Raw genomic sequence first — 18,665 nt, forward strand, 5'->3', positions numbered from 1 at the left:
ACATTGTATAAGTTTAAGGTGTACAATGTAATGATTTGATATATTCCAAAATAATTACCACCATAAATTATCATCCATCATCACACACAGTTACAAATGATTGTCTTCTTGTGGTGAGAACTTTCAAGATCTACCTCTCTTAGCAAGTTTCACATATACAAGCTAGTATTGTGAACTATAGTCACCATGCTATACCTTACATCCCCAGGACTTACCTTGTAACTGAAAATTTGTAGCGTTGACAACTTTCAACCCACTTTTCTCAACCCATGCACCTTTGGCAACCACCAATCTGATCTCTATTTCTGAGTTTGGTTCTCCTTTTAGATTCCACATTTAAATAAGATCATGCAGTTCTTCTTTCTCTATCTGACTTATTTCACTTTGAGATGTTTTTGAGTTAAAAAAATGAATTGAAATGTTTAAAAAAATTTTTTTAAGAAACAGCCAAACACATGAAGTTTATACAACTTTCTATCTGCATGTATTCTTTGATCTCTGTCCTCTGACTCTGTTTTGTCACCTTTGGCTGGTAAGTTCAGCTTTTTAAGGGATGCAGGATCCATTAGGTTTTCTCATCCTAAAATGTTCGCACACGAGTGAAGCCAAATGAAACCAGCACTTTGATTTTACAGAGATATAGATTTAGTAGTCTTGTTATGTGCTATTTGTTTTGTTTCCTTTTGTCTAAATTAGGGGTTGGCAAATCACAGCCAGTGGGCCAAATCCAGCCTACTGCCTGCTTTTATAAATAAAATTTATTTGAACACAGCCACACCAATTTTGTACATGAGCACCTGCTTTTACCCTGTAGTGACACAGTTGAATAGTTGCAACACAAGTCATATGGCCTACAAAACTAACGGTAATTACTATCTAACCCCGAAAAGGAAATGTTTCTCAATCCCGGGTCTAAATAATCTGTGGAATAGATTGCTCTCTCTGAATAATTTTTTTCCCTCCCTGCTTAGGAGAGCGGAAACGAAAACCCGTTTGCACCAGGGAATCTGACCAGCTGACAGTTTCTGATCAACGATGCGATCGGCTGCCCCAGCCAGAACCCGTGACTGAACCCTGCGGTGCCGACTGCGACCTGAGGTGAGGCCAGTGTTTCTTCAGGGTCTTTACTACTGAGTTTTGAGCGTCTCGTAGGAGGTCTCTGCTTGTGAGAAGGAGGGCATGTTGCCCCTTCCTTGTGTTTTTGTGAAAGAAGCATTAGCTAATTTCCCATCCCGCTAAACTGATTATCCTCTACACATACCTGCAAATGTTTTATTCCTCTCCTAAGAATTAAAAACAGCTCATAGAATATGGCACTTGCCAAGAAAACTTCTCATTTGAGCCTTATAACTCACTGCATAAGTATTATTATGATGGAATCACATCTTATGCAACAGTTTGGTTTGAAAGTCAACAGAAAAGGGGGAAACTTTATCTGTCCAAGTATCTGTAATGTTCTGTATCTACCCAGAGTATATGTCCCCTAGTAGAACTTTTGTGCACATGAAGTATATGGATACAGATGTCTAAATATCCAAACAATTCTGTATTTAAGAAAAGTCTGAAATCTGAGGCAACAAATAGTGGCTGGGTGGGGAATTCTAAAGCTTTCTCATTTGCCTGCAAGATTGACTGTGTCATATTTGAATATTAAAAAGCGTGGGGTCTGTATTGTATAGTCTGCATATGAGTTAACTACAGGTAAGATGAGTTGCTGCTTTATCCTCCTTTTATAGATGAGAAATTATAAATGTAGAATGGTATGGGAACTTGAGGTCTCACCATTCAAAAATAACAAAGTGAATACTTCAGGATTTTGCAGATTCCACGTCACCATGCCAAATCCTATCAGGTGGTATTGGCAGCCTGTAGTGCTGGAGTGAAGATGATAAGGCATTCTCAAGGTTATGAGAGAAAAGAGGAGTGCTGTGATCAATTAGTAATGTCTGTCATGGGAACAGCACGGGCACACATGGCACGAGTGCCACATCTTTGCCAGTCCTGATCTGAGTTTCTGGCTCTTCCCACCCCACTACACTTCCTCTCTACCCAGTGTCACTGACCAGCTTTCTCATTGGCTTGTCAAAAAGCATTGACAGAAATCATTGTAAAAAGAAAAACCCAAGGCATTAAAAAGCAGACGTTTACACTAGGCAGTATTAATTCTTGATACAGGTCCATATAAACCCATTGCTTCAGCAATTGAGTTAAACTAAAGGTCTTTTCAGAAAAATAATTAGTTAGCTAATGCTGAACTGAATTAATCATTAAAGTTTAGGGGGGAAACATCGAATTGGTGCATATGTTCCTTGAGGCACAACCTGAATAAATTGGGAAAGGTGACATTTTTCCATTTCACTTTATATAAAATTACCATATTATATCACTAATAATTAATAATTAATGATAATTATATTATTCATAGTGGTAACTACTCTGCAAGTAATAATAGAGGCAACAGTTGTGTATTATTCTATTAATAGGATAGTAATAGGATAGTCTTATAGTAATAGGATCCTTCTTATATATATATAAAATCTTATCCTATTAATATAATTAATATCCTATTATAATAATGTCCTATTAATTGTCTTATTAACAACCTATAATTCCTTAAACAACACAATGACATAAGTATTATTATTATTCCCAATTGACAAATGGGAAAAACAGAGGCTGAGAGAAGTTAAACAAATTGCCCTGGGTCACAGAACTAGTTAGTGAAGGGATAGGATTTAGATGTGGTCTGTCTGACCCTTGAGCCTGTACTTTTTTTTTTCTGATAATGATATATTTTACTATAGTAAAATATACAAAACATAAAATATACCATCTTAACCATTTCTAAATGTTCAGTTCGGTGGCGTTAAGCACATCATATTGTTGTGGAACAATCACCATGCATCTCCAGAACTTTTTCATCTTCCCAGACTGAAACTCTGTCCCCACTGAACAGTAACTCCCCATTCCCTTCTCCCACAGCCCCTGGTACCGGAGTCTGTACTCATAACCCTGGGGGAAAGCTGTTTTCATTTTTAATTCAGTCATAGTGCGTGATACTCATTGATCACATTCTGTGTAGCTTTTCTTCCTTTGGGAAAAGAAGTAACTCCCAGGAATTTTCTGTTTATTCCTGTTCCCTACCTTCCTTGGACCCCTTAGCTGTCATTTCTCAACAGGCTGAATCAGACTGAGCTGGGAGAGTCTCAAAACGATAAATGCAGATACTGTGGAACTCCTGTGTGCAGCACTAAGCATACTCTTATAATTGTAGGGAAGGCAAGTTCGTGCAAAGCATTTTGAGGAATAGAACATGACCATAAAAAAAAAAAAAAAAAAAGAAAATCTGCTTAAATTTACTCCAGCAGCACCCGTTTGACATACTGTTTGAACTGTTACTTCAAGAAACTAAAACTTTAATTTCAAACAGATTCCAAAATAAGTCGCAGTTGTGTTTGTAATGATGCTGGCTAATCTGATGCTCTCCAAAGGTTCTCCTGCACTGGAAGCTTTCAGATGTAAAACAAAAATGAAAGCAAATTTTAGAAAGTGAATGCATTGAAAGGTAGCATCGAATCCATGAGGCTTTTATGTAGAATTATACAGAAACTCTCAACTGGATTTCTCCTCAAACTGTATTATTGGTTTATGTGGAATTACATGATACTTAGAACTTGGCTGGAGAATAAAACACCAAGAATGTAGTAATAATAATAATAATACACTAATAGTAATAGCTACCCATCTTGCATGGGTGCCATATGTGTTAAATGCTACACATGCCTTGCTTCATAATCTTCCTAGTAGCCCTGTGAAGTGGATCCTATTTCCCCCCATTTCACAGATGGGGAAGCTGAGTCTCAGTGAGGTTAAGTGACCTACCTAGGGTCAATAGCTTAAATGTGTTAGAGCTTGCATTCACACGTAGGTCTTTCTGATTCCATAAGTCATCCTCTGGCTTTTATTAAAAATTGTTTCACAATACCTAAGTAAAACCAGGGCTTAAAATCTTTTCATTTTATATAGTAGATGTGTCAAAAGTGCTATTCTAAACTCCCACCTTTTTTTATATTTAAAAAAGAAATACTTAGACTCTACTGAGAGCGAAGGGGGACAGCACCTCAGGGAAGAGGCTTGGATGATAATAGCACCTTTGGCTGATTAAAGAAAAGAAGGTGAAGGAATTGTAGCCCTGTCTTTTGGTAGAAATGTCTGCTAAAAGGGACAGACCTTGGGAGTAAGAATTTAAAAATGAAATGAAAAAAAAGAGTTTTTCATTAATTTATGAAGCCTGGTAACTAGGCAGGTGCATGCTCACATCTGAAATAAAATAGAAGATCGTGTTTATTTGTCATCATTCAAACACATATCTTCATGGCTTATATGGATTGTTGGAAAAATAAAGTTGTTCACTGAGAAACATAAAAAGACATAAACTGAGCCCGAAGAACTTGTTCCATCTTCCTTCTGTCAACCTGACAGTTGCTATAATTGTGATTTATACTAATTATTGCCAAGTGGCTGAGTGCAAAACTGGAAGACTGAAGAGAAGAGTGTTATTGATTGGTCAAACTCTAAAATAGTTTTTTCCAAAGCATGTTTGTAGAACACTAGTTCCACAAGACGGTCAATGGTGGATCAGTATGTCTGAGAAGCCTTACTGACTATCTCCTCCCCTAGGTGGAGATTCACAATGCTGATTAACATTTTGAAGGCCCTGAGAAACTCTGCAATATAGAACCCTGCTTAAATCAGTAGCTCCCCAAATTATTTAATGCCCCACACGCCCACAGAGACCACACTATTTTTGTTTCCACTTATTAACAAATACTTTGCTTTTCTGAAATGTAGTAATAAGATACCATAGTTACATGAAAGGAACTGAATGAATTTAAAACACTGAAGTTGAGACAACCTTCCAGAGAGAGACTGAAGCATTTTGAGGAGGAATTTCCCAAGGCAGTGTATGACCTTTCGCAGACTCTTTCCAAGGTCTCTGCTCAGACCCTGGAGATTGTGTGAATATCAAGGAGACTCTACTACACTTTTCCAGCCTGAGCTGCTGGAGTGTTTTCTTGTGGGGCCAGGACTCCTGCCTCCATTATCCAGGATAGAAAATAACCTTTCCACAAGGAAATGGTGATGAAGGCAAAGAGAAGGTAGCCAAGAATCAAAGGGCAAATGGAAGTTCTGTTGAATTCGTCCGCATTTCTGTCTCACTTCCTTAGGGAAGTGAGAGCTTGCCCAGATTAAAGTTTGACAGGATGAGATAAAGCGTTGGTTTACAGTCCTTCCTTTAACATGTTCAGGTTAGAGCAAAGTCCCCAAAATACTTTGTCGTGGAAAATCTCAGTAGCCTACTTTACATGCCAAATATGAAAGTAGGTCAACTCTGACCGACTTTTGAGCATTTGTGAGAAATTCCAAGATAAGCATGTGTCCAGTACGTACTCCTGTTTTCTTCCTGAGTCCTCCCCCTGGACAGATGTGGATGGAAGAATTCTTAGGACACTGGTATTCACCAAACCACCGATTTTCTGAGCAATAGAGAATTAACAGTCAAGAGTAAATCCAAATGAAGATTATAAAGAAATTAATCTTTTTGGATTGCTGCATTTAATCAACAAAATACAGAGGGTGCAAAAAAATGTATTTATTTTAAGAAAAGAAAAAAACTATTAAAATTGTGATACTCAATATACTCATATACCAATAACAAAAGATGAATAAAACTCGCGTTTGAGTTCTGCAATTACAAGAGGTGCTCAAAGTGGTTACCATCAGCATAATTTCAATACCGTTTTTTCTTTCTTAAAATGTGTATACATGTTTTTGGCACCTTCTGTATATTTCAAGTTCATTTATTTAGACTATTGTATTCAGTTTAAGCATTTTTTTCTTTTTTAATTTAAGCACGAACTGGCATTAAAAGAACCAGTCAATTTATTATCCCATGCTGAGCACCTACTGTATGCCAAGAAAGGCTCATTATAGGCACTATAGATACAAAGGTACTGTAGGTGCCAAAGATTTGTAGATTCTCATCTAATTTTAAAAATGTATATTCGTGGAGTCGTGAGGGATGAATAATAGGTGGAGAACAGAGGATTTATAGGGCGGTGGAAATATTCTATATGATACTGTAATGATGGATACATGCCATAATACATTTGTCCAAATTCATAGAATGTACAGCACCAAAAGTGAACCCTAATGTGAACCGTAGACTTTGATAATGATGAGTTAATGTAGGTTCATCCATTATAACAGATGTGCCACGCTCGTGGGGATGTTGGTAATAGAGGACGCTATGAGTGTGTGGGGGCAGAGGTCTGTAGGAAATCTCTGTACCTTCCTCTCAACTTGGCCATGGGCCTAAAAGTACTCTAAAAAAATAAAATATTTCTTAAATTGTATAATCGAGTTGTATAGACTGCGGTCCATGTCTTCAAGGAACTTACAGTCTTTATTCACAGATTGTTATGTAAACAGTTGAGCACAGTTGAAATTCACAATTGCAGTCCAAATTATCCATTCCTTTATTAATCCACAGAATGTTCATTGAGTACTTTCTAGCCCACAGAAAGGAGATTTCCTAGGGAGAGTTTCCAACAGTGGTTCTCTGTTAGAAGCAGTCTACTTGATAAATGAAATGCTGGGTAGCATGAACCTTTTAAATATAAAATTGTTTTTTTGTTTTGCTTTGTTGAATTCCAATGCTTTTTTTCTTTCTTTTTCTTTTTGGTTGCTTGAATTTTAGATTGACTGTATCAGGGGAGAATATTCACAAAGATAGAACCTCTGGTTATCACTCTGTGACTTCCATGTACATTGGCAGCCATGAAAAATACAGAGATATGTTGGTTTAAAATTGGATTTAAAAAAATGGATTTCAGCAACTGTGGCTTTGGGTTTCATGGTATTTGAGTTAAGGAAGAAAAATGAACTCAACTCTGACACCAGTTGAATATAGATAAGACATATATATATCTAACAAAAATGTTGGTTTCTCTCCATTGCTATGCACAGGTGGCACGTTGCCAGCAGGAGTGAATGTAGTGCCCAGTGTGGCTTGGGTTACCGCACATTGGACGTCTACTGTGCCAAATATAGTCGGCAAGATGGGAAGACCGAGAGGGTTGATGATAGTTTTTGCAGCAGTCACCCCAAACCAAGCAACCAGGAAAAATGCTCTGGAGAATGTAACACAGGTGGCTGGCGCTATTCTGCTTGGACAGAAGTACGTTGGTTCTCTCTCAGAGTCTTCTCCTTGAATGTGGTCTGATAAGCTGATGGTGATGAATCAACTAATTCATTAGTTAGGGCTGTGTTGAAAAGCCCCATTTAACTGTATGGAAAAAAAGAGTACCATGATTGATTTATAATGCCCGACTCCATTCAAATGCTGCAGAAATGTGTACCACGATTAATTTGTAATTAATTTGTCTGATATGGCCATGGCATGTGGAAAATTGGGAGTAATGGAACAACTCAACCCATCACTTTTTCCGTACTTGATAGGCCATTTCCAATTTTATTTTCCTATGCCAATTTGCTAATATTGACCTCACTGTAAACTTGGTAAATAAATTGGTAACATGAACAGATGGCCGCCGAATAACAACCAGAATTGGCCAGGGTTGGTTGGTTGGTTGTTTCTTAAGATCTGGCCGAGATAAGCCAGCATAGCCAGGATCTTGAGCATGCTTGATAAAAAACTCAGCAACAGACTTATTTAGTTTTTTGTCTTTTCAGTGTTCTAAAAGCTGTGATGGTGGGACCCAGAGGAGAAGGGCTATTTGTGTCAACACACAAAATGATGTGCTGGATGACAGCAAATGCACCCACCAAGAGAAAGTCACCATTCAGAGGTGCAGTGAGTTCCCCTGTCCACAGTGGAAATCGGGTGACTGGTCAGAGGTGAGAGGGGAGGGCTGTTGTTTCCCCTAGGTCGTACTGATACTCTCATTTTGAGTCTGCCCTGGTTCAAGGTTAAACCTGCCGCACCTTTCTCCCACCCACCCCTTCCTTGAGGAAACAACTCCAGTCCTCTACCCTCTCCATGACCATGGCACTGGATGTGACAAGTCCACTGGCGACCTCAGAGACACAGAGTGTTTAGTTGGCTCACGGACCATAGCAGCTTCTGTTGGTGATTTTGAAGTTCCAGTCTCTTGCCTTTTCTCCTCTTTGAGCCCTTGCTAAGTCACTGTAAAGGAAATCAGGGCTTTAGGAATTATAAAACTGTACTGGCTTAGATCTGAAGTAACAGATGAGGTTTCCTACTTCCTCATCTTTCAAACAGGAGAATTAGACCCCAGTGAGCGACCTATCTGACTTATCCATCCAGTAACCAGTGGAAAGTTGGAAAAAAGAGAAAGGACCAGGCTGAGTATTCCAGATTTATGCCTTTCTCATCTCTTACCGGATGAAGCATAAGACACACCGTCCATTATTGAACACAGGTGTCCCCAGGATAGCAAGAGAAAGGAAGCAGAGCCTCTTTCTTGTTTTATGGTAGTGTTAGCACTCATTAACATAGCCCCGTGAGATTCTCACCGAGCTCGTGGAAGCAAGTGGAAGAGGAACTGAAGTTCCCTTATTTATGGGCCAGGCCAGGAATGTGGGGAAAGAGGTGTTTCCCTGCAAACAGCTTCTATGTACATTCCCTTATCCATTCAAGCATAAAGTAACTGTTTACTGTTTACTTTTTACTGTTTACTTTCCACATCAAATAAAATATGAATCTTAAAAGGATAATGTCAATGCCCCTGAAATGGCAGACAGGTAACAGGGCATGTGATTAACAGTGTCTGATTCCTGGATAAATTAACAACAAACCTAGTGCTTTCATTCTATGTTAATAAGCTGCCTTAGCTTAAACTCTAGTATTGGTTAAAGAAGGATGAAAGAACATAGTTATTTTTTCTTAGATAGCTAATATTAGCTAAAGCATCATTTCAAATTAAGTAACAAACTTTTGCAAGAATACTTGATTAACTGGAGGCTGGAAATATCAAACTATATCATATATTCAGTATGATCCAACATTTTGTAGATAGAGAAGAAAACAGCAAAATAATTATGTGAATGATTATTCCTGGCCAGTGAGAATTTTGGATCATTATAGTTTTCTTTCATGTTTTTCTGTATTTTTAAATTTTTTTATAATAAGCATAGATGATAATGCTTATATTTAACATAAAATGAACATGTGGTGAGTACTTCACTTGAATTTGTTTTCGTTTAGTTTGCACAGTTCTTTGCAGTAGGTCCTATTGTCCCTGTTGTACAGATGAGAACACTGAGGTATAGAGAGGTCACTTGACCTCTGGATTAAAACCCAGGTTGGTCTGACTCATCAATTCCCCACACTTAACTCCTGTATTAGAAAACCATGAATGCCATTCTTCAGTATTTCAGAGCATGGTTCTGTGTTGAGTTTATACTGTGCTTGAAACTGGCCCAGAGCCTGTATAAACACTGAATGAATGAATGGATGAATGAATGAATGGAATGAGCCCTGATATATTTACAAATTGCTGTGGGAGAGAAGAATTGTGTGGGGAAAGAGCACCCCTGTTCCTGTTGGTCAGTGCATAACCCCTGGGACCCACAACACACTTCTTGGCAATGACCCTTACTGCCTGTGCTTTTTATTACAGTGCCTGGTCACCTGCGGAAAAGGGCACAAGCACCGCCAGGTCTGGTGTCAGTTTGGTGAAGATCGATTAAATGATAGAATCTGTGACCCCGAGTCCAAGCCGGCCTCTATGCAGCCCTGTCAGCAGCCCGAATGTGCGTCCTGGCAGGCGGGTCCCTGGGGACAGGTATTTTGAATGATAAAGTTCTTAACTACATTCTTTCCTTGTTATCTGGAGAGGGCTTGCAGCTGGGCATTCCAGGGCAGGGATTTTAATGCCGCGTCTGTGACTTGCACTATACCTCCGTGGCTACGGGTCAAGCAGGAGAAACTGCAACGCTTTTGCCCCAGTTCCAAGGGTTGCCACTTGCCCACCTGCAGCTGACTGTTACCTTTGCAGACCCACGTCCATGTCTACGCCCTTAGCTCAGAACTAGACTGAGACATGTGTGTTTGAACAATTCACAGCAGAGCTCGTGTTTGGCTGATGTTATCTTCCAGTGTGCCGTATGGGTCTGTTACAGAGAATGTCATTCAGCACCAGCATCTTTGGCAGGACAGTCTGGACAGGGATTTGGACGGGATGTGCTGGCTCCCAGCATCACTTTCCCAAAGCTCATCTCTCATAAATAAGTCAGACTCTTCAAACAGAATTAATTAGATCAAAGGTGGCCGAATCATCGCGCTTTGGAAGAATCTTTTCTGAGTCCTCTAGTGTGTAGGTTTTAAGTCTTAACTTGACCTATTCTTAAAGGAGAGATTGAAAGTCTCCCTTGGGCTTGCATTTGAGAAGCCACTACTCTTCAAAGTAAGTCCTTCCTAATATAGAAGCAAAAAGCATGCTGGGTACTATGTAAGCAGCTCTCTGGGTTCCCAAGAGAAGCAGAGCAGCTGTCTGCTGTCACTTACATCATCTCTTGAAGAATGACTGTCCCTCCACCCTGTCCACTCACAGCCCCAGCCACTTCAGTTTTCTAGCTATGTCTTCATTTCCAATATGCACGCGATACATGGGAACAGCTTTATTGCTGCACCCTGACAATTTCTGTCATTAACAGTCTTCTGAATCCTCATTACCCAGCATCCCGAGTCAAAATGGCTGATCGTGTCTGATCACTCTGCATAAACGGGAAAGTCCACTTACACTTCGAAAACTTGCCTCTGCTTTGTCTACATCTTCAGAACTCTTACAGAATAGTTAAGAGGAAAAATGCATAGTTCAGGGTCACTTTTATGATTTGAATATAACATCTCTTAGAACTGATAGACCTGTTTTTTATCCCTGTCTACACCTCGCCAACCCTAGCCAGAGGTTTGTTCTTCCTTTGACTGAACATGCAATTCAGGGCAACAGACTTTTTAAAAGTGTTATTTAAGAGTAACGCATGTTCCTAAGGGACATTTTGCAAAGTGTAATTTAGCAAAAAGAAGAAAACCAAATACACTCCTAACTATACTGCAGAGATTCCTAGTGTTCATATGTTTATGATTTTCTTCTAATACTTTTAAACTAATATTAACATTGTACTTTGTTTGCAATCGAAGTAAAACTCATGTAACAAAATTAACCATTTTAAAGTGAACAAATCAGTGGCATTTAGTACATTCATAATGTGCGATCACCACTTCTATCTAGTTCCAAAACATTTTCATCAGCCCAAAATACTCATTAAGCAGTTACTCCCTAGTTACCTTTCCATTAGCTCCTATGGCCCACAATCTGCTTTCTACCTTCATAAATTTACTTATTCTAAGTGTTTCATATAAATGGAATCATTAAATACGTGACCTTTTGTGTCTGGCTCATTCATGTAGTATAATGTTCACAAGGTTCATCTTCTTTCCTTTTAATGGCTGCATAATATTCCATTGTGTAGATGTACCACATTTGTTTATCCATTCATCCCTCATTGGACATTTGGGTTGTTTGCACCTCCTGGATACTGTGAATAGTGCAGCTATGACGATTCATGTATGAGTGTTCTTTTTAGTACCTGATTTCAGTTCTTTTGGGTATATACTCAGAAGTATTGTTGCAGGATCATGTGATAATTCTGTGTTTAACTTTTTAACTGCCAGTTTTCCACAGAACCTGCACTATTTTACATTCTTACCATCAATACACAAGGGTTCCAATTTATCTACATCCTTGCCTGCTTTTTATTTTCCTGCTTTTTAATATCACCCTCCCAGTGGGTGTAAAGTGGTATCTCATTAGGGTTTTGACTTGCATTTCCCTAATGACTTTTTGATCATGTTTTCATGTGCTTGTTGGCTGTTTGTATATCTTCTTTGGAGAAATGTCTATTCAATACCTTTGCCTATTTTTTAAAAACTTGTAACTGTGGTAAAATACACATAACAAAATTTACCATTGTAACCATTTTTAAGTATACAGTTCAATAGTGTGAAGTATATTTACGTTGTTATGCAACTGATATCCAGAATTTTTCATCTTGCAAAACCAAGTCTACCCATTGAACAACTCTCCATTCCCCCTCTCCCCCGCTCATGGCAGCCACCATTCTACTTTCTTTCTGTCTCTATGAATTTGACTATTCTGGACACCTCCTAGAAGGGGAATCATACAGTCTTTGTCCTGTTGTAACTGGATTATTTCATTTCATGTAATAGCCTCATGGTTTATCCGTGTTGCAGCAGGTGTCAGAATTTTCTTCCTATAATTTTTAAAGCTGAATAATATGCCATTTATGTATATAGCACACTTTGTTTAGGCATTCATCTGTTGATGGACACTTTGGTTGCTTTCACCTTTTGGCTGTTGTAAATAATGCTGCCATGAACATATGAGTATATTAATATCTCTTTGAGACTCTGCTTTAAATTATTTTGGATATATACCCAAAAGTGGTGTTGCTGGATTATATGGCAATTCTATGTTCAATTTTTTGAAGGAACCACCATACTATTTTTCACGGCAGCTGCGCCGTTTTATATTCCCACCAGCAATGCATAAGGGTTCCAATTTCTCTACATCCTCACCAATGCTTGTTTGTTTGTTTTAAATAATAACCATCCTAATGAGTGTGAAGTAGTATTTCATTGTGGAGATTTTTTTCTAAGACTTTATTTTTTTCTTGAAATATAATTGACAATATTAAATAAAGTCATTGTGGTTTTGATTTGCATTTCCCTACTGAGTAGTGATACTAGCTATCTTTTCATATGCTTCTTGGAAATTTGTAAATCTTTTTAAGAGAAATATATCTTCAAGTCTTTTTTCCATTTTTAAATAATTTTAATTATGGCAAAAAAAACCATAAAATTTACTATTTTAACCATTTTAAATGTAGAGCTTAGTAGAGTTTCTTTTCCCATTTTTTAAATTTTGTTGGTTGTTTTGTTGAGTTATTGGAATTCTTTATGTTCCTGATAACAATCCTTTATCAAACATGTGAATTGCAAATATTTTCTCCCTTCCCATGGATTGCCTTTTCACTCTTGTGGTAATGTCCATTAATTCACAAAAGTTTTTAATTTTGATCAAGTAAAATATGTCTATTTTTGTTGCCTGTGCTTGTTATTCTTTTCAATATTTTTTTGGCTATTTGGGTGTCTCTTGCCACTCATGTGAATTTAGGATCAGGTTTTCCATTTCTGAAAAAAGATCATTTGGATTTTAATTGGGATTGTATTGGATCTGTGCATCAATTTGAGGAATATTGCCATTTTAATGATAGCTAAACCATGAGCATGTAATGTCTTTCCATTTATTTAGGTCTTCTTTAATTATTATTATTTTTTTTAGCAATGTTTTGTAGTTTTTAGTGTGGAAGTCATTCACTTCCTTGGTTAAATGTGTTCCTAGGTAGTTTATTCTTTTGGATGCTGTTGTAAATAGAGTTGTGTTCTTAATTTCCTTTTCAGGTTGTTCATTGCTGGCATTTAGAAACACAACTGGTTTTTGTGTGTATCGTGTACTTGACAACTTTGCTGAATTTGTTTACTAGCTCTAGTAATGTTGTTTCTGTTTGTTTCCCAATGAATTCTTTGGGATTTCTATGTATAGGATGATGATATCTGCAAATAGAAATAGTTTCATTTCTTCCTTTCCATTTGTATGCCTTTTTTTTCTTTTTCTTGCCTATTTGCTCTTGCTAGAACATAAAATACAGTGTTGACTGGGCAGTGGTGAAAGCAGACATCCTTGTCATGTTTTTGATTGTAAGAGGAAAGCTTTCAGTTGTTCATCATTGAGTATGATGTTAGCTGTGGGTTTTTTGTAAGTGCCTGTTACCATGTTGAGGAATTTTCTGAGTATTCCCAATTTTCTGAGTATTTTTATCATGAAAGAGTGTTGAATTTTGTCAAATGGTTTTTCTGTTATCAGTTGCAACGATCAAGTGTTTTTTTTCTATTAATATAGTGTATTGCATTGATTGATTTTCTTTTGTTGAACCATTCTTCCATTCCTGAGATAAATCCCACTTAGTCATGATATATAATCCTTTTAATAAGCTATTGGATTCAGTTTGCCAAAATTTTGTTGAGGATTTTTGTGTCTATATTTATAAGAAATGCTGGTCCATAGTTTTCTTTTTTTGTGGTAACGGCTTTGGTGTCAGCGGCTTTGGAGGTAATGCTGACCTCGTAGAATACTCTAGGAAATGTTCCCTCTTCTTCAATTCAAGAGTTTGAGAAGGATTGGTGTTAATTCTTTCATAAATATTTGGAAGAATTCACCAGTGAAGTCATCTGCTCCCGGACTTTTCTTTATTGAGAGGTCTTTGATTACTGATTCAATCTTTTTACTTCTAATAAGTCTGTTGAAATTTTCGATTTCTTCTTGTCAGATTTTGTGATGTGTGTGTTTCTGGATAATTTGTGTGTGTTTGGCACTTCGTATGTTTCATCCAAATTGTCTAATATGTTGGCATATAATTGTTCACAGTAGCCTCATGATCTTTTTTGTTATAGAGTCAGAAGCAATGCCCCCACTTTCTGATTTTAGTTATTTGGATCTTCTCTCTCTTTTTCAGTCTAAGTAAGGGTTTGTCAATTTTGTCAATCTTTTTAAAGAGCCAACTTCTAGTTTTGTTGATTCTGTTTTTCTATGCTCTGTTACATTTATCTCTATTCTGATCTTTATTATCTCCTTCCTTCTGCTAGTTTTGGGTTTAGTTTACTCTTTTTCTAGTTCCTTAAGGTATAAAGTTATCAATTTGAGATCTTTATATAATGTAGGTGTTTACAGACATAAATTTACCTCTGAGCACTGCTTTTGTTGTATCTTTATAATTATCCTCAAAGTATTTTCTACTGTCCTTTGTGATTTCTTCTTCAACCCTTTTGTTGTTTGAAACTGTGTAGTTTGATTTCCATGTATTTATGAATTTTTCGGTTTTCCTTCTGTTTTTGCTTTCTACTTGATTCCATTGTGACCAGGGATTTCAGGCTTTAAATTTTATTGAGACTTGTTCCATGGCCTCATATATGGTCTAGACAGGCATACCTTGGAAATATTGCAGATTCGGTTCTAGGCCACTGCAGTGAAGTGAGTATCATAGTCAAGTGAGTCATAATTTTTTTGCCAGTAGAGGCTCTCACCTTTAAGTTATAAAAAACACAATATCTGTGGGATGCAATAAAGTGAAGTGCAATACAATGAGGTATGCCTGTACTGGAGAATGTTTCACATACATTTTAGAGGAATGTATAATATGGTTAGGGGGTAAATAAAAATGCCACAGAACTTCCTGACTGAAATTTGGCAGTTTCTTTCTTCATTAAGTACTCAGCCAATTGCTGTAAGTTTTTTATTAGGTTTCAGAGTGCCAGCTCAATGGTTGTTTCAGTGGAGGAATCAATTCTTGGAGCTCTCTGATTTGCCATTTTCATGACATCACTCACTCTACTTAATGTTTTTTAGACTGCTTTTTAAATCTAACAATTAGCCTTTTAGTGGCTACATTGTTTTTTTTTAGGACTTGTATGCCATGGTGTATTTCACTGACTTTTGGTTGTTGTGTACTTACGTGGTTTATAACATTTTGCCTTTTATAAATAATATTGCAGAGACCATTCTTACCCAAAAATATTGATGTAAACTCTGATTATTTTCTTAGGAAGTTTTTTCCAGAAGTCAAATAAAGTCACCAATCTCTATTAAGTACTTATTTTAGCCACAGTATTCTGGCAGCTGTGAGAGATGTAAAGATGATTGAAATGTACTCTCCTCCTTCCAGGAGTCACAATTAGGAATTGAACTCCTACAAATACATTTCCAATGGGAGGTAGAAATAATTCCAAGTGTTACAGTGATAATTGATCAGTATAATTTGTGCAGAGCAGGATTGCCCACTTTTACCTAATTTCTTTGGGTGCCTACACTTTGGCCCACTATGATGGGAATATTTTTTTCTCTTGTAGAATGTTATAGGGAAAGCAAGGGAAAGAGAAATCTTGCTGAATTGTATATACTTTTTGTTTGATTTCTTTCCCCCAGTGCAGTGTCACTTGTGGACAGGGATACCAGCAAAGAGCAGTGAAATGCATCATTGGGACTTACATGTCAGTGGTAGATGACAATGATTGCAATGCAGCTACAAGACCAACAGATACCCAGGTAAGTCTCCGTCCAACTCAGTTATCGGCTAAGAAGCCAAAACTTCCCAGTGGTTCAGTCAAAATTAAAGTCTTTTCATAGGTAAGTATATAGATAGAGAAAACAGTTGATTAAACTGTTCTGGATTTCCTCGTTTGTGACATTATGAATCAAATTTTGATGTGCCAGTTTTACTCTTCTCTGATTATTTGAAATGTATGTAAGCTTGATTCTGATTCTTATTGGATGACAAATGTTAATTGTTTGGCCTTATTTTCATGAACTCAGATTTTTTTAATGATTTCAGCGTAGGGTTCAGGAAACAATGTCATATGTTCAGGTAGTAGTGTGCTGATGCTGACTTGTTCGAGCTCATTGGTAAATTTTCAGGAATTTTACAAGGTGGTTGTTAAATATAGCCATTATTAAAAATTGAAAATATAATTACATAGATGATATTAAAAACTAAGTTTATAAGTACTCAACCTTATCACTTTCTAATTATTTTACTGCATTCTACTATTACCTATGCTCTTGAGGTTATTTATGTGTGTATATCTGCACAGTAGAAAAATACTATATAATGGTGAGCTACTGCATGTTTCCTCCCAACTCTGTGTTCACTGACATCTATTTGGTAGTTTGAGATAAGCCATAGTAAGAGTATTTACAGCACAGCAATCAGCAAATACTATATAATTCAGGTTTTAATTTATTGTTTTATTGATTAGTTACATGTAAGAAAATGACGGAGAAAATAATAATGCAAATTAAACTTAAAAGAATCTAGTGTCTGCAGCTGTTACATTGTGAGTCACACAAAAAATGAAGGACATACTTTTCTGGTTTTGAAAAATTATTAACTGGTTCAACAAAGAAATCATTCATGTCATCGATGAATGAGTAAAGTTCTTACATGCATCTTCATTGCTTCACTTTCACCTACTCTTAAATGTAAACAAAATATCGACTAACGTTTATGTCAGAACTACAGCTGTCCATTTATAACCATAGTTTGTCAACAGATTCAAGAGTTCAGCCAACCAACAAAACTATTCTGTGAGAATTGGCTGTATGGAATTTTAAATAAATTGTATACTTCATTTTTATTTGTAAATTGTATGCTATACATTCTTTGTATCAGTAAAATGTATCATAAGCATATATACATATATAAACATATATGTGTGTATAATATGTGTGTGTGTACATATCTATCTAATATACACACACATACACACCTTTCTCAGAAGAGCTGGTTGATAATCGTTCACCAGCACACTCCTCTGTGTGGGCCTTGATTTTAGTATCATTGATGTAGAGAAGACTTGGGCTTACACATCAGCTTTGCTAGTTGCTGAAGACTGAATCTGAACCCAGACTATGCCCAGAATTTATGCTCTGAGGCCCCATCTGGCCAATGCACTGCTTCCATTCTGAGTACCCTCAGTCTGCTGTATTTTAACATGAATTGTTTATGGATGAAGAATGTCAGAAAAGTAAATGAATATGGCCGTGTTGTTCGTGTTGTCATCAATGATCAGTTAACCAAACATTACTTGTGAGTTGTGTCATCTTTATTTTTAGTACTTTATTGAAATATTCCAAAATGCCTGGGAAATGTTAGCTATTACATCTGAGCAATCATGAAGTGAGGACATAGCAATTTTATTAGAGATTCAGAACATACCGTATTTTGCCAGGTATAATGCACACTTTTTTGCCCAAATTTGTGAGGGAAGAATAAGAATGTGCATTAAACATGGGTAGTACTAATTCCATATCTATATAAATGTTTTTAATTCTTTTATTTATGCTTCTGAGTTAAAAGTATAACTCTAGAAATCAATAATGATATCTGTATGCAAAATAATACCCTGGAATCCGATAATCAGTTTTGTTGAATTTACAATGAACTTGCAAGGACAAAGAGTTCTTGGCCTTTTATAAGGTGTGAATATCATAAATTTGTTACCAGTACGTAAAATTTCTTCTATCTGTGTTTTGTAAATAGTTGTTACATAAAATTTCTTGTACCATAACATGTAAAAAAATAAAAGCTAAAATTCCTTTATATATAAAAAATAAGTACCTAAATGTAAACAAAAATTTGAATTAAAAAATTAAAACGAAAGATGTTTTTTCCCCCTGAAAGTTTAGGCCAAAAAGATGGGTGCGCATTATGCACAGGAGCACATTATACATGGCAAAATATGGTACATATTTTTGTAAATTGTCTATATCTCTCAAATTGTTCTGTAATATCCTTTGGACTATAGGGCAGCCCCCACAGCTGCAGCCTATGAATTATTTCTTAATTGTATGAAAAGATTTCTGTGTCTTTCTTTGGACCATAGGCAGAGAAATAGACCAGGTCTAGAGCCAAGTAACAGAGTGTCCCATTCAATTTATAAGCTCCCTGAAGTCAAGGATGCATCATTCCATTCAGCACTGAGC

The 18,665-nt window shown here is 36.8% G+C and overlaps 1 protein-coding gene across 1 annotated transcript in view; it reads left to right on the forward strand.

Annotated features, from left to right (window-relative positions):
- ADAMTS9 (ADAM metallopeptidase with thrombospondin type 1 motif 9) overlaps positions 1–18,665 on the forward strand; it is a gene marked incomplete at its 5' end in the record, with an annotated part of 160,709 nt that overhangs the window by 64,335 nt on the left and 77,709 nt on the right. Inside the window, 5 exons of the mRNA XM_081072616.1 lie at positions 972–1,098; positions 7,030–7,240; positions 7,756–7,920; positions 9,666–9,830; positions 16,110–16,229. Of these exons, the coding sequence (XP_080928742.1) occupies positions 972–1,098; positions 7,030–7,240; positions 7,756–7,920; positions 9,666–9,830; positions 16,110–16,229 (788 nt within the window). The remainder of the gene's footprint in view (positions 1–971; positions 1,099–7,029; positions 7,241–7,755; positions 7,921–9,665; positions 9,831–16,109; positions 16,230–18,665) is intronic.

The sequence above is a fragment of the Rhinolophus hipposideros genome (genome assembly GCF_964194185.1).
Source record: "Rhinolophus hipposideros genome assembly, chromosome: 14".
Classification (NCBI taxonomy): domain Eukaryota; kingdom Metazoa; phylum Chordata; class Mammalia; order Chiroptera; family Rhinolophidae; genus Rhinolophus; species Rhinolophus hipposideros.